This window comes from Balaenoptera physalus (assembly GCF_965194825.1).
Source record: "Balaenoptera physalus genome assembly, chromosome: 7".
Taxonomy (NCBI): domain Eukaryota; kingdom Metazoa; phylum Chordata; class Mammalia; order Artiodactyla; family Balaenopteridae; genus Balaenoptera; species Balaenoptera physalus.
The window spans coordinates 55,887,522-55,903,937 of record NC_138886.1 but is presented as its reverse complement, the minus strand read 5'-3'; the positions used below and the strand labels follow the sequence as shown (position 1 = coordinate 55,903,937).

Genomic DNA, 16,416 nt, shown 5'->3' with positions numbered 1-16,416 from the left:
ATCCCACCCCCATTTCCCAAGAGATACCTGTCATTATCTGGGCATTTGTGAAGGTTCCTTTCTCTCCTTTGCCCCATCCGTTCTGGGAAAGAGTAGAATTCCTGATCTGCTGCTCTGAGGTAGTTCTTGCCTCTCAACACTCCTCACCTGTGCAGCTGACTGCCTTCCTACCCCCTATTATCCACACTCATTTTCTTCATATGGGTCAAATTACATCATTCCCTGCCAAATTCTACCTCCTCTCACCGGTGATAGTAATAACTATCACCCACTGAGTTCTTACTAGGTGTTAGGCCTCTGCTAACACATGATCTCTTTTAGTCTCCCCAGGAAGCCAGTGACGTAGAGCTATCTTCTTTTTAGAAAATGAAACTGAGACACAGAAAGGTTAAGCAACTTGCTTAAGATTGCACAGCCAGGATCAGACTCAGGTATTGTTAAGTTCAAGCGCTCTTAACCACCACATCATACAAGTCTACTGTAGAAGCATCTTTTCTATTAATAAGAGGAAAGAAAGAATGGAACGAATACTTAGTGTATACCTACTATGTGCCAGCCACTGTTCTAGGCTCTTTATAACTATATCATTGGGACTTCCCTGGTGGTCCAGTGGTTAAGACTCCATGCTCCCAAGGCAGGGGGCCTGGGTTCGACCCTGCATGCCTCAACTAAGAGCCCGCATGCCACAACTAAAAAGATCCCACATGCAGCAACGAAGATCCCGAGTGCTGCAACTAAGACCCGGAGCAGCAAAATAAATAAATAAATAAATAAATGTTTTTTAAAAAACCTATGTCATTTAATACTGAAAATACAAGCATGAAACATGTATTATCATTACTGTTTTATAGTTGAGGAAACTGGGTCAAAGAGGTTTGCTCCAGGATGTACAGTTAGTAAAGTTAAAATTCAGAGCTAGTCAGATGGTTGACTTCAAAATCTGTAGTCTTTGAAACAGTATTTCCCAAAATGTGAGGCACATACTTCTAGAAGTATGCAAAATGATTTTAGATACGGCAGAATCAAGGCCCAAAGGGAGTTGGATTATTCAGAGAGGAATTTATTCCCTCTTCAATTCTATTTCAATCCTTCAAATTACATATAATTTGCAACAAGACTCTCACATCTCTAACAATGGTTCTTTTTCTTTTCTTTATTTATTTTTTATTTTTGGCTGCTTTGGGTCTTCGTTGCTGTGCGCGGGCTTTCTCTAGTTGTGGCGAGTGGGTGCTATTCTTCGTTGCGGTGCATGGGCTGCTCATTGCGGTGGCTTCTCTTGTTGCAGAGCGAGGGCTCTAGGTGCATGGGCTTCAGTAGTTGTGGCTCACGGGCTCTAGAGCGCAGGCTCAGTAGTTGTGGCCCATGGGCTTAGTTACTCTGCAGCATGTAGGATCTTCCCAGGCCAGGGCTCAAACCCGTGTCCCCTGCCTTGTCAGGTGGATTCTTAACCACTGCGCCACCAGGGAAGCCCTATTTTTCCTTTTAATAAAACAACAAGCTCTCAGGCAGATATTATTATCTGGGTAGAATTTAATAGCACCACTACTTTCATTGCATTTATTTTTGCTCATATCCTTTATTTACCTGTACCAGTGATACTGGTTTTCCATTTACCACAAGGGTAGATTGTTTTGTTCAAAAAATAAAAGCTCAGTTGATTTAGATAATTCTATAAAAACAATAGCACAAAGAGTAGTCAAACATGGCAAAACTAATGAAAGTAGTGTATGCATGAATAAATTGTGATAAATTGTACAAAATTATGCTGTTTCCATTATTAATGAATGGATAGTCATTAAGACTGAGTGTAAGATCTTGAAGTAGCTTCTGAATTGTGACAGAAGATTAGATCAAATTATGTTCAGTAGAGCTTACTTCATTAATCCATTCATTTAATCAGTCAAAACATCCACTTAACAAATATTTGGGGATGGCTTCTAAGAATACGCTATTTGAGTGGTTGTTTCCACATAAAACGTGGTATGGAAAGAGCTTGGGATTTAGTGACAGATGGACCTGGGTTCAAATTTTGACTGTATCAGGATTATAAGCCCTTTGATCTTGATCATGCCATTTAAACTCTGTGAGTCTCAGCCTCTTTATCTGTAAAGGTCGAAGATAACATCTACCTGTCAGCATTGTGGGGAAAACTAGACAAAATGGCACATGTGAAGTGTCTTATTTTGGCAGGTAGTCAGCAAACTTTCTTTTGTACAATGTTTTAATTCTTGAGAAAGTGGTATTCTGACCACCCTGGATAACAGATTTCACAGTATAAATAGTTTGGGGGTTTTCTGTTGCTTGAATGATTCACATCACAATTCTCTTCTGACTGGAGGTTTTCCTCTTACCATCCTGCAAATCTTTGAAGGCAGTGACCAGGTTGAATTTGCTTTGGCGTCTCCAGTGCCTAACACATACTAAATTCCAGTTAAGGGTTTAACATAAAATGACAAAAAGGGGGAGAGGGAAAACAAAAGGATGAGCCTCCCCATATTCACTTTTTCTTTCCTCTCATCAAACAGCAACTTGCCCTAAATTGCACAAACTGGCATTCTTAATCACCACCCAGCACACGTGAGAGTGTAGTGCACACGTGAGAGTGTAGTGTAGTGCACACACTTGAGTTTTTATCAAAAATGAATGACAAGCTTATATCTTGCCTCCAACCCCTGTTTTAACCACAACTAGAACATTAGCGTGCCTTTCTGACAGAGATCTATGATACAAAAAGGAGTTCACAGCTGCCTGGTATTCTTTTGCACAGGATGGGGGTGGGGGCAGGCTATAATGTGAGTGCTTCTGTGTAAAACAATGCCAATTCAGCATTTGCTTGGCCAGGTTGAGAAGACTCTGGGACGATACATGTGAGAAAAGATGCCGTGCTTCCGAATTTCCCGCATGATTCCATTTTGTGGAATCCCCTGAACACTTGTAATAACTCTCACTGGAGTCTCCATAATAGGATACTCTTTAAAGTAGATTCCTTTATGATTAGAATCATCTCCAAATACTTGAGTTATTAAGTCCCCTTATAATTAAAACAGAGCTGCCTGATACCAAATCCACTCTGCCCTGGAGAATAATATTTATTTATTCATTCATCAAATATGTATTAACCATATTCTATGCATCAGGTTCAGGAATTTACACTACTTTTACTCTCCTCATAGTACTTCCTTCTCTTATTTTATTACACATGATATAACAAGAAACAGGGAAGAGAAATGGGGTTTGCAGGGAAGGTTAATTGCTGAGCCTGAGATTTAACAAGAATCAGAGGACTTTGGGTGTAGTCTCTATTGAATTTATTTAGCAGATTTATTTACCACACTTACACTTTCTTCTCATGAGAGAGGGAACGCCTCTAACTTCCTCTGGAACTCCCCATAGCATACAGCAGAACTCCCCTCTTCACTGTCTGGGCCTTTGAAAAAAAATCAATTTTCTGCTTGCTTTTCCCCTCTGCCTTGTACAGAGTGTGTGTGTATATACAGAGGTTGGAAGCATAAAGTATGCTACCTCTCAGGCAGGTGACATTTTCCATCTAATGTTCACAAGAGGAAAGAGCAATTGGCAAAGATGAATCACATATCTGAGTCGCTCAGAATAACTTGAAGATTAATTGTTAGTTGGTCTATTTTGCCCCAACTAAAGCTTCTAAGACATGCAAAGCTTTGAGCTTGATAACTTTGAGCTTGATACAAAATGACGAGTTTAGGAAATGCAATACTAAAATATTCTTACTCATTGTAAATTACAGAGGAAATCAGAACACTCTTGCAAGCAATTCTCTGAAGAGGTTTTTCTCGAGCTTGGCTGCACATTAGAATCACTAATGAGAGAGCCTCAACCTTGCATCATAAGGATCACCTGGGAAGCTTTAAAAACACACTAGGGCTTCCCTGGTGGCGCAGTGGTTGGGAGTCTGCCTGCCAGTGCAGGGGACGCGGGTTCGGGCCCTGGTCTGGGGGGATCCCACGTGCCGCGGAGCGGCTGGGCCCGTGGGCCACAACTGCTGAGCCTGAGCGTCTGGAGCCTCTGCTCCGCAGCGGGAGGGGCCGCGATGGTGGGAGGCCCGCGCACCGCGATGAAGAGTGGCCCCCGCTGGCCGCAGCTGGGGGAGGCCCTTGCGCGGAGGCGGGGACCCAACACAGCCAAAAATAAAAATAATAAATAAATTAAAAAAAAATTAAAACAAAAAAAAAAAACACTAATGCTCAAACCCCACTTTGGATCCTCTAAAATTAAATTCTAATTATTTTGTGAGCCCAGCATCAATTAAAAAAAAAAAGTCCCTAGGAGCTTCTAATGTGCAGGGAGCATTGAGAAACCATTGGCTGGACAAATAAAACACCTGCACTTGCAAACATTTTTTACCATCCTGCTATCCAAAGTGTTGTCCTCAGTTTTCCCTGGGAGCTAGTTAGGAATGCAGAATCTCAGCCCATGCCCTGGACCTAGAGAAGCAGAATCTGCATTTTAACAAGGTTGGGGTGATTCACATGCACATTGACATTTGAGAAACAGAGTTGTAACATTGGTTTACATTTGGACTGTGACTGGGAAGTAGAGTAAAAGATAACATTTATTAAACTCAATGAACCAGCCACTGGGCTAAACTGTACATCACCATTTCATGTTCCCAAAACTCTGCAAGGTAGAAGTCACTACCCCCATTTTACAGATGGGGAAACTGAGGCTTAAAGAAATGATACAACTCGCCCAAAGTAAAAAAGTGGGAGCTCATGGAGTTGGAATTCAAATTCATATCTCTGTGTGTTGAAAGCTTATACTTCTAACAGATAGGACTATGTATCTACTGGCATGTGTATACTACATACATGAATGAAATAGGTATACTTTTCAGCTTTATAATAAGGAAAAGACGTTTGTTTTCTATTTCATATGTCACATGGTTATTAAATTAAACTTCAACCTAGCATTGAACTCCTGATGTCATCAAAGGAGAAAACTGGAAAGTTTCCACAACTGCAAATTAAGCCAAAAAAACATTCATTTGGTCATCTTGACTAAATTAAAGGGCAAAGGACTTGGCCAGAGCATGAAAAATTAATACATGCATGTTCTTTAGACAGATTAAAATAGCTGGCTTGAGTAATGCTGGAGCCTTTTTTAAAGTTCTTGGGGGAAGTTCGCCTTTTATTTGCAGTCAGGGCACCAATGGAGTCAGACCTGTCACATCTCCAGGAAACACAAAACAATTTATTTGCATTACCTCCCAAGATAGCTTCCTCTTTAAGCTCATTTTATACCTTTTTTCCCATTAACAACAGAAGCTTAAGTGTTTACAGACTTCTTAAGGTATTTGAAAGGCGAGGATGGGTGTGGGCAGGGAGGGGAGGGGGGACTGCTTTACACAGCCAGCCTTCAGAAAGCTCTAGTTCCTAGTTTAGAATAGATGCTGCTCTGGTCACTTGACGCATGCACTCCTCTTAGCAGGAATGCTGCATGAGACATCTTGTCTATTAGAAATCCCTTCCCCAACCTGATTCTTCTGCTTTCTATACCTCAGGGGTCAGCAGATATAGTTTTGGAGGTCAGCTATAGGCTAAGTGGAGTGACCCAGGGTGTGGTCCCTGCCCTAGAGTGACCTCAAGCATCACCCTGGTCATGTGCTTCCTGGGTTTTATTCTTCTCTGGTAGATGAAGAAAGAAGGAAACATCAATGAAAGACATAAGACTGGGGTTACTTTTTCCTTCAAGACATGACAAAGTACAAAAATAAATATTTCCCCTTAAATGTGTCTGGGTAACAAGATGTCCTTAGGTTTTGAAATGAAAATATAAGAAAAAAATTGAACTACAACACTACAGTAATAAAAGAGTGAGTGATATAAGTGAAAGGATATACAGATAGATCAATAGAACAGAACAGAGGGTCCAGAAAAAGACCCACATAAATATGGCCAATTGATTTTTTACAAAGATGCAAAGGCAATCAACGGAGAAAACATAGTCTTTTCAGTAAATGAACAAACGGGGCTGGAGCAACCACATGCAAAAAAAAAAAAAAGCTCCAACCTATACTTCATACTATACAAAAATCAACTCAAGATGGATGGTCAACCTAAATGTAAAATGTACAACTATAAAATATTTAGAAGAAAACATAGAAGAAAATCTTTCAGGTCTTGGGTTAGGCAAAGAGTTATTAGATATGACAGTCCATCAAAGAAAAAATTTGATAAATTGGATATCTCCAAAATTAAAATCTTTCCTCTGCAAAAGACACTGTTAAGAGAATGAGAGGGACTTCCCTGGTGATCCAGTGGTAAAGAACCCGTCTTCCAATGCAGGGGACGAGGGTTCGATCCCTGGTTGGGAAACTAAGATCCCACATGCCTCGGGGCAAGTGAGCCCGCGCACCATAACTACTGAGCTCGCGTGCCTCAATGAAAGAGCCTGCATGCCGCAAACTACAGAGCCCACGCGCCCTAGAGCCTGTGTGCCACAGCTAGAGAGAAGCCCACTCCCCATAACAAAAGATCCCACATGCCTCAACGAAGATCCTGTTGCCACAACTAAGACCCAACACAGCCAAAAAAAAAAGAGAATGAGAAGATGAGCTACAGACTGGGAGAAAATATTTGTATATCACATATCTGATAAAGAATTTGTATCCAGAATATATAAAGAACTCTCAAAACTGAACAATAAGAAAATAACCCAATTAATAACGGTCAAATGATTTGATATGCCCTTCACCTAAGAAGATATATGAATGGGCAATAGGCACATGAAAATATGTTTATCCTCACTAGGTACTAGGGAAACGCAAATTAAACCACAGTGAGAAACTTCTATACACCTACTAGAATGACTTAAAAAAGAAAAATGACAATGTCAATACCAAGGGCTGTCAAGGATGTGGAACAGTTGGAACTCTCATACTTTGCTGGAGGGAATGCAAAAACAGTACAGATTCTAAGAACGGTTTGATGGTTTCTTATAAAGTTAAATATGTACTTACCATATGACTCAGCAATCCCACTCCTAGGTATTCACCTAAGCGAAATGAAAACCTATGTTTCCACAAAAACCTATATACAAATGTTTATAGCAACTTTATTTATAATTGCCCAAAATAGGAAACAACCCAAAAGTCCCTCAAGTGGGAAATGAATAAACAAAATGTGGTATGTACATACAGAGTAATACTACTCAACAACAAAAAGGAATGAACTATTGATTCATATAACAATATGGAAAAATTTCAAATGCATTATGCTAAGCGAAAGAAGCCAGACAAAAAGAATATCTAATAAATGATCCCATTTATATGACACTCTGGAAAAGTTACAACGACGGGATAGAGAATAGATCGGTGAGTACCTGGGCTTAAAAGTTGGGGGAGGGCTTTTGTTTGGTGATAGAACTGTTCAGGATCTTGATTGTGGTGGTGGCTATATGACTATGCGTTTGTCAAAACTCATAGACGCTTTTATAAAAAAGAGTAAAATTTTACTGTATGTCAATTTAAAAATAAATATTTAAAAAGTGAAATGAAAATATTTTCCAATAGCTTTTCACTTCAATCTTTAAATTATTTTATAGATAACATGGTAGAGCATCCACAGAGCATTCAAGTAAGGAAAGAGTTAATTTTGCCTGTCTCTAAAAATCCCAGCAGGGCACGGTCTCCTAGAAAGGAAATATCAAGTGTTCCTTTAGCTGCCACTGCAAAGGCAGGGCTGGAGTAAGCAGAATATTGGGGTGTTCTCCAAGGATGGCCCCAAGTCAGTGTCTCTAGTGCCAGACCAGGCTGAGCAGCCCAAGGGAGGGGGAGGAACGTGACTGGGATCACCTGGAAGGGAGGGAAAAGCTCTTCAAAAAGTTATCAGTGCCAAAGAAGGCATTCTTTCTCAATGAAAGGCAGAATGTTGGATGACTTCCCATGGGATCGGGGCTGTTATCATAGAGGACCTAATCCCCTTTGTCCACCTCTGTCCTCCTCTCTTACCTACTGGCGTTCACCCACTATAATGCACTCATGGTCCTGACTGCATACGTGAATAGTCTAAACTACCTTCCCCAGAAAAGCAAAACTCTGAAACTGCTTTCCTCCTTGCTACCCACACCCTCCAGTAGAATATCTTTCTTCAAAATCCAAAGGCATAGCTTTAAGGTTCATTATTCATTTAGATGCAAGGAAGACTCTGAGTTTCCAATTCAAGTAATCCACATTAATGTGTGAATGACCAATGGCTGCTACTGTTGCTTTTTAAAAGAGGAGGTGTCCCCCTGACCTTTGTCTCCTCACTGTCCCTGACAGAAGAAAAAAGGACAGCTTCTTGGCATCTCACCTTTCAGGACACTCAACCCATGCCCTCTTGTGTCAGTTCCGAGGTGCATGGCCTGAATGGTCCTGTCTTCTTGTTTCTACCTTTACTGGAAAGTGGGGATAGATGGACCAATATTCTTAGTCCCTGTTTCTGTAAGACAGGGACATAGGTATGCACATGCCACACTGGGCACCATTCTTTTGGCTGTGCTTATAATAGCTGGTAATCACACTTCCTCTCAAAGAAAGCCTTCAGCTCAAGGACTACATTCTCATGCTTGGCTTCAGCTAGGAGTCATCACCTGTTCCTCTTTCTCAGGCCCCTCACTTTGACCTTTCTTACCTGCTGTCTGATGAAGCAGCATTCCGAGGCTCAAAATTATTAGCAGGAGGAGGAACATGTTCTGTACCGGATCTGAAACAGACAATTGAAAGTCTCAGAGCCTTCTGCAGATTTTTTTTTTTTTCTGGGTCTCATGATTTGGTCATTTGCTCACTTCTGAAAACAGGGAAATGACTGGTAAACAAATCTTTTGGGGAGGCAGTGGACCATGGTGGAGCAGAGCTGGGAAGAGAAGTTAAAGGGTGATTGCCTAAAGGAGAGGAGAGATGGGGTAAGAAGAAGCGAGGCACCCTTTATCGATCCAAATTAGAAGCTCATATGAACCAGTGCTCATGAGTTACCCACACAGCTGGTTATCTGTACCTCTTTGTTTCTTCCATAGTTTCAGTGTAGGCCCTTGAAAACCAGTCTTGTTCATCAGATGAATAATGCACATCATCTTTTCCAGCTGGGCTGGAACTCTGTGAGTTGGACACTCAGTGCTCAATAGAACAGAGCTGGATTCTCAATAAATACTTGCTAGTTGACTGAGCAGGTAAAGTTGTCAAGCTCTTTAGAGTGCTGTGATCCAGTGCGCCCATCACTTGAACTACCTGTTATAAGAGGTGCAGACAGGGATTGCAGAGAACTGCAGACCCAACTGAGTGGGTGCCAAACCTTAGTCCTGCTTCTCCTCTCGTGCTTCCACCTTTGCTCACAAACTTTCCCACCCAAGGACTTCTCACGGTTGAAGGCAAAAGGGACAGGGTATACCACTGTCAGCTTTTTTTGTCCTCAAAGAGGCTTTCAAAATTTTATTAGCCATTTCTTCAAGGGGAATCAATTGGAGCCATACATCTAAATCAGGTAAAAGCAGAGCTGCTCTGAGTACAATGGAAAGCCAGTGGAGGATTTGGATCAGGAGAATGACATGATCTCATTTACATTTTTAAAAGAGGATTCAGTTTTGGTGTAGACAATAGACTACCGCTGTGAAGGAGAGTGGGATGGGCAAGATTGAAAGCAGAAAGATCAGTAAGAAATGTTTTCGCAGAGATGATAATAGTTTGGACCAGAGTGGTGGGGCTAGTGGAGGTGAGAAGGGGTCTGTTGAAGGTTTTTTATATTTATACATTTTTTAAATGTATTAAAATTGGTCCCTTAAATTTATTAAAATTTTTAATATCTTTATTGGAGTATAATTGACATACAATAGAGGATTATGTGTGTGTGTATACATATATATTTAAGACACAGATGATTCAGTGGTTTTTAGTATATTCTACAGAATTGTGCAACCCACACCACTGTCTAATTTTAGATCATTTTCATCACTGCAAAAAGGAACCCAATACCCATTAGCAGAAACCCCCCAATTCTTCTTCCCTCTCCCTCCAGTCCCTGGCATTCACTCATCTCCTTTCTGTCTCTATCAATTTGCTTATTCTGGATATTTTATATAAATGGAATCATACAATATGGTCTTGTGGTCTTTTGTGTATAGCTTCTTTCACTGAGCATATTATTTTCAAGACTCATCTGTATTGTAACACATTACCAATACTTCATTCCTTTCTATGACTGAATAATATTCCATTGTATGAACACATCACATCTTTCTTATCCATTCATCAGCTGATGGACATTTGAGTTGTTTCCACTTGTTGGCTATTATGAGTAATGCTACTATGACATTCATGTACAAGTTTTTGTGTAGACATGTTTCCAAATCACTTGATTATATATGTAGGAGTGGAATTGATCAGTTAAATGGTAACTCTATATTTAACTTTTTGAGAAACTGCCAAACTGTTTATCAAATATATGATTTGCAATTACTTTCTCCTATTCTGTGATTGTATTTTCAGTTTCTTGGTAGTGTTCTTTGAAGCACAAATGTTTTAATTATAAAGTACAAATTAATTTAATTTTGATGAAGGCCAGTTTATCTGTGTTCTCTTTTAATTGCTTGTGCTTTAGGTGTCATCTCTAAGAAAACACTGCCTAATCCAAGGTCACAAAGATTTACATCTATGTTTTCTTTTGAGAATTTTATAGCTTTAGTTCTTATATTTAGGTCTTTGATCCAGTTTGAGTTAATTTTTGTGTATGGTGTGAGGTAAGGCTCCAGATTCATTGATTTGCACATGGACATCCGGTTGACTCTGCATAGTTTGTTTAAAGGAGTATTCTTTCTCCATTGAATTGTCATAGCACCCTCACCAAAAATCAATTGACATTAAATGTATGGGCTTAGTTCTAGAATCTCAATTCTATTCCATTGAACTATATGTCTATCCTATGTCAGTATCACAGATTGTTGATTACACGGAAGCTTTGTGGTAAGTTTTGAAATCGGGAAATGTGAATCTTCCAACTTGTTTTTCTTTTCTTAAGACTTTGTGTGTGTGTGTGTGTGTGTGTGTGTGTGTGTGGCTATTCTTGCTCCCTTGCATTTCCATGTGAATTTTAGGATCAACTTGTCTATTTCCACACAAAAAAAGTAGCTGGAATTTTGATAGGGATTATACTGAATCTGTAGATCCAATGGGGAATATAGCCATCTTTATAATATTAAGTCTTCTAATCCATGAATGCGGCATGTCTTTCCATTTATTTAAGTCTTCTATATTCTCAAGAAGATTTGATGGGAATTGCTGACAGGTTGGAAATGTAGTTTGGCAAAAGTAAAGAGATCCAGGAAAATTTCTAGGTTCGGGGCTTGAGTCACTAGGGCAATGGAGATACTATTTATTAAAAAGGAGAAGACTAAGAATGAAGCAGATTAGGGAGCAGAAATCAAAACTTGTATTTGGAATATGTTTGGTTTGAGATGTCTATTCGACATTCAAGTAAAGATGTTTAGTAGGTGGTTGGACAACTGGTGGTCCAAAGTTTGGGGCAGAGATATAAATTTGGGAGTCATCCATGCATAAGTGTTACTTAAAGCCATGGTGCTGCATGGTATCACCTAAAGAGAGATAGAGAAGAGAAGGTGTCAAAGGACTGAGATATGGGGCATTCCAACATTTATGGGTCTTTGAGAGGGAGGGTACTACCAAAGAAGATTGAGAGAAGGGATATAAAGGCAAATTAACCATCTCTTTTATTTTCTGTATTCTGATGCTTTGACATCTGGAATCTTGCTGACTTTAGAGGGACTGCCCCCTCAGGATTAGCCAATTCCTAGAGACAGTAAACAACTGTCCCTTGAGTGTGCCTTTCATATGCAAACCAACCAGTCCAGAGCCCTACCTCCAATCACCTCTTTATTGGACTCTCACTCTCTGGGTCACTATCTCTTTGCCCTAATCACCCTAGGGCCAGATACCAGATACCCCATGCCCCCAGAGTCTGCTGAAATTATACAAACTAGCCCCATTCCTTCCTGTGGAAGCCACAGTAGAGGCTCCTGCCCACTTTTCCCCCTCTCCCTCTGCCTCCTGTGTGACCCTGGTATTTGCCTGTATGGCCCACTATGGTGTGGCATGCCCCTTTCTCTTGGGATCTGTGAGTATAACAAACTATTTTTTCAATGGCAGTCACCTCCTGATCTGTTGGCCTCACCATTCCTAAATAATAATAAAATAATAAATATAATAATAAATAAAATAATAGTAATAAATAATAATAAAACCTAGAGTTTAAAACATATTGCTGGAAGGAGGGAGTGATCAGTTGAGCCAAATGTTTCTGAGAACTGGATTTAGCAGTATGAAGGTCATGGATGACCCTGATAAACACAGTGTCAGTAGATCTGGTACAGATAAAAATAGGAAATAAGGAAGTGGAGACAACAGAATATAGGCAACTTGTTAGAGAATAGTGCTATAAAAGGGGACAGAGATATGAGGCAGTAGCTAGAAGCGAATGCAAGGTCCACAGTGGGCTGTATTCTTGTTTTTAGTTTAGGGAGAGAAATATTACAGAAGATAACAACTAGGAACAGAATCTAGTGCTTTCTACCAGGAAATGCTCAAGACACACCTTAGCTAGACTTGAAAACCCTCTTCCTTACTGAAAATGCAAATATATCCAGAAAAGATACCATTTTAAGCTGCACCTGCAGCCTAGCACTTGCCCAGCATTTTTTTTTTCCCTAGAGTACAAAAGGATAGCATGCAACATGCAGTTCTGGCAACAGAAAGGACTCCTGGTTCACCCATCACTCGTTTTAACTTCCCCTTCTTCCCTGCCCATCCAAGGGGACTTTCCTTGCACACTGTCTCCTTGAGTCAACTGAGAGACAGACACTGTCATAAAGGTACTTTCCAACTAGCAGCCTTCTTTCTCCTGGGATAAAGTGCCCCATGCAATGGTTAAGAGCTCAGGATCTAATGTCAGACACATCTGAGTTCAAATTCTGAGTCTACAAATTATTAGCCTCTAAGACCTTAGACAGTTTATGAAAACTTTTTGTGTCCCATTTCCCTAAAGTGCCAATAATAATAACTCCTACTTCAAGCTGGAATCCTGGGGGCGTCATCTTAAACCTACACATCGCTCATCTTGCACATTCAGTCCATCCCCCAGTCCTATTAATTCTACTTCCTGGATACTTCTTGGATGATGCCTCTTGTTCCCAACACCCTACTGCCATCACCTTAATTCAGCTTCTCGTCATTTCTCCTTACACCATAGCAGAGCCTCCTCACTGCCATTTTTACCTCTAGCCTTGTTTCCTTCTGCTCCATCCTTCTCTTGTCGTCACAAACCTTGGCGTCATCCTTGACTCCTGTCTTCTCTCACCAGCATCTGATTCATTAACACATCCTATAGGCCCTTCTTTCAAATATATCCAGAATCTGACCATGTCTCACTGCTTCCATATCAACCTAAGCCATTATCGTGTCTCTTGGTGATTCTAACCTTGCCTTCCTACAGTTGATTCTCAACACAGGAGTCAGAGTGATTCTTTAAAAATGTAAGTCAAAGCAGGTCTGCTCAAAACATTTTGATGGCTCAATATTTCACTGAGAATAAACTCCTAAGTCTCTCCAATAACCCAGGTAATAGGGGCCTCTGTCTTGAGTCCCCCTGCCATGCTTTAGATGAGCGCACTGTAGCCATGCCCCTCCCTGCAGTGTGAGGTGTTTGCTGGGTTGAGAGGTGTCATCTGGACATCTTGACCTCCCCCCACTACCCATTATAATCTGGGTCCTTGGGATGCTGGAATTCACTGCCCAAATGGCCCTAAGCCCACTTCCAGGCCTGTGTAGTGTCTTCCCCAAATCCATCCCTTCAAGCGTGGATCCTGCTGCCAGTGTGCCTGTCCCTACACCCGGATGCTTTCTTTGCTCTTTCTGGTGAGACTGCCTTATGCAAAAAACTGCAACAGCACCACCCCTCCAGCATTCCCAATTCTCCTTGTCTGTCTTTCTTTTCCAAAACTTTCATTACCATCTAACTTACCATATAGTGTACTTGTTTATTATATTATTACCTGTCATCTTCCATTAGAATATAATCACTCAAAGGACAGGGATCGTTGTCTGTTTGCTTACTACTATGCCTTCAGCCCCAGAACAGAGTCTGGCAATAAGTAGGCACTTGATTAATATTTGTTGGATGAACTATCTCTTTACCTAGCAGGCAGAACAATCTCTTGAATACTGAATAATCAAATCTGACCATGTCACTCCTGCTTAAAAGACTTCAACAACTCCCACTATTTGCAAGGTGAAGTTCTCCTTTAGTGTGGCCTACAAAACCTTCCCTGATCTGGCACCTCCTGCCTTGGCCACAGAGAAACACATGTGCTTTCCATGACTAGGACCTCACAGGTGCTTTGAGAAGTCTAATCTCTCACCTAATCTCATCCTATTTTTTCTAATCTTATTTTTCTTCTATCTCAATTTCTTCATGAGCTTAAAAAATTGTATTGCATCATAAATAACTCCTAAGTGGCCTTACATTTCATGCATTCAACAGAAGTGGATAAGTCTTTTCTAACTGCCTTAGTCTATTTCTTCTGCCTCAATTGTATCTGCTACTCACCTCTAGTGTAAGTACTTAACTCATTGCTGGTATGCTGATTTATTATACTTCTGTTTTCCAGGCTAGAATAGGAGCTCTTTGTACAGTCATCCCTTGGTATCTGCAGGATATTGGTTCCAGGATCCTCTGCAGATACCAAAATCCACAGATGCTCAAGTCCCTCATGTAAAATGGCATAATATAGTCGGCCATATATGTAGGGTTGCAGAACCCTTCAGATACGGAGAGTGGACTGCACTTGATTAGGTCCTTATAACTGTGTGCCGAATGGACAAGTGAATGAGTGCTTGCGTGCATGACAATTTAGCATCATACTCAGGAATCTGAGATCACTGGCTCCCACTTGACTCCACTCTATCAGAGAAACAAAAACCTTAACTTGGTTGTTTATTTTAGCCGCAAATAAGAACTTTCCATCGAATGGAGCCACTCACAACACAATGGGCCACTAATGGGGTGGGGAGGCATCCCTGGTATTGTTTAAGCAAAGGGTGCATGTTGAAGCAAGAGTTTCTACAAGAGGTGGAAGGTGATCCCTTTTTAACAGCAAGCTTATTTACAAGATTATCTCCCAGAAGAATGTCTCCACAGGTATCTCAAGCCCCTCACCAACCTCTCTCAAAAGACTAGGCTATCTGGATAAGACCTCTGCCCTCTGGGTTCCTTAGGAGAACCACGTTTTCTGAAAGAGCAGGTTCTTGAAGCCTTTAATATTGGGGCAGTATGAACTCTTTCATACTCTGACAGGCAAGGCCTGAAAGAATTTACTTAGAACTTACAGAGTGCATTGCCAAAATTAATTAACTCAGTGCATCATTTACAGAGTGTCCATGTGTAAGGCACTCCTTTGGCCAAATGAGCATTGTGACGACTCTTCTCCACAATACAATGAACATGTTCAAACAACCACATCCCCTTTTAAAATTCACCTTTTAAAATCCTCCCCTTTTAAAATTCACCTTTGTTTTGGATATAAATATCTTATTGTCTATGCCTGGTCAGCTGTTCATTTTCATCTTAATTGTATATTCCTTATGTACATGTTTGGTTTTGCTAGCTTTTCCATCAAGCAGCGGGTGCTCATTGTAGCTATCTTTATATCAGGCAGGCTGGCCTCTAATGAATACTTTGGAATGTGAATGGAAAAAAGTAGTTTTTAATCAAATGATCAGTTTAGCTGAATTTCTTAATTTCTGGATAATTCTTAATGAATTTATGGGTAATTCTTGATAATTCTGCCTATGAACATGTCATAGTATTGCAGTTGAGGGCAAGTCATTACCTAAAATGGAACAGAATGGCATAGGATAAGCTTCAAGAACTTTTTCTGGTGGCTCCAGGAGTCAAGAAGGGCCCTCTCAGTCAGGAGATGATCAAGCTTGAGAGTGAGAAGAAGTGAAAGCTACTCTTTTTAGATTTGTGCAAAGTCCTGCTCAAATTGCTGCCCCCTTGGCTCTCACCCAGGCCACCAGAAAAGCTGCTTCTCTTGGTGGTGTGGTGGAAGCAGCAGCTCTGAGCTAGGCATCAGGAGACAGGAGTTCCAGTCTTTGCTCTGCCCCTGCTGCCTTAGGAACTCACTCGCCACTCTCTACAAAAGAAGGGGTGAACTAGGTGACTTCCAAGGTCCCTTCTATGTACCATCTATGCAACTAACAACCAATCTCTATCATTTTGTTTCGTCATGTTAGGTAATACTCAAGTGTGTAACATATCAAGATTTTTGATGAACCGTGAACATTTTAATATTTTTGATATTAAAGTGTGATTCCATTTCTAACTACCACAAGTATTA

At 40.6% G+C, this 16,416-nt stretch overlaps 1 protein-coding gene across 2 annotated transcripts in view; it reads right to left on the bottom strand.

Moving 5' to 3' along the window:
• Positions 1-15,558, bottom strand: part of PDCD1LG2 (programmed cell death 1 ligand 2) — a 62,036-nt gene extending 46,478 nt beyond the window's left edge. Inside the window, exon 1 of one of the 2 annotated variants that reach the window (XM_082471088.1) lies at positions 8,649-15,558. In XM_082471088.1, the coding sequence (XP_082327214.1) occupies positions 8,649-8,706 (58 nt within the window). In that variant the 5' untranslated portion in view covers positions 8,707-15,558. Of the gene's footprint in view, positions 1-27; positions 8,585-8,648 lie in introns of those variants that run through there. The other variant, XM_082471087.1, reaches the window with a different exon arrangement.
• Positions 15,559-16,416: the final 858 nt, after the last annotated feature.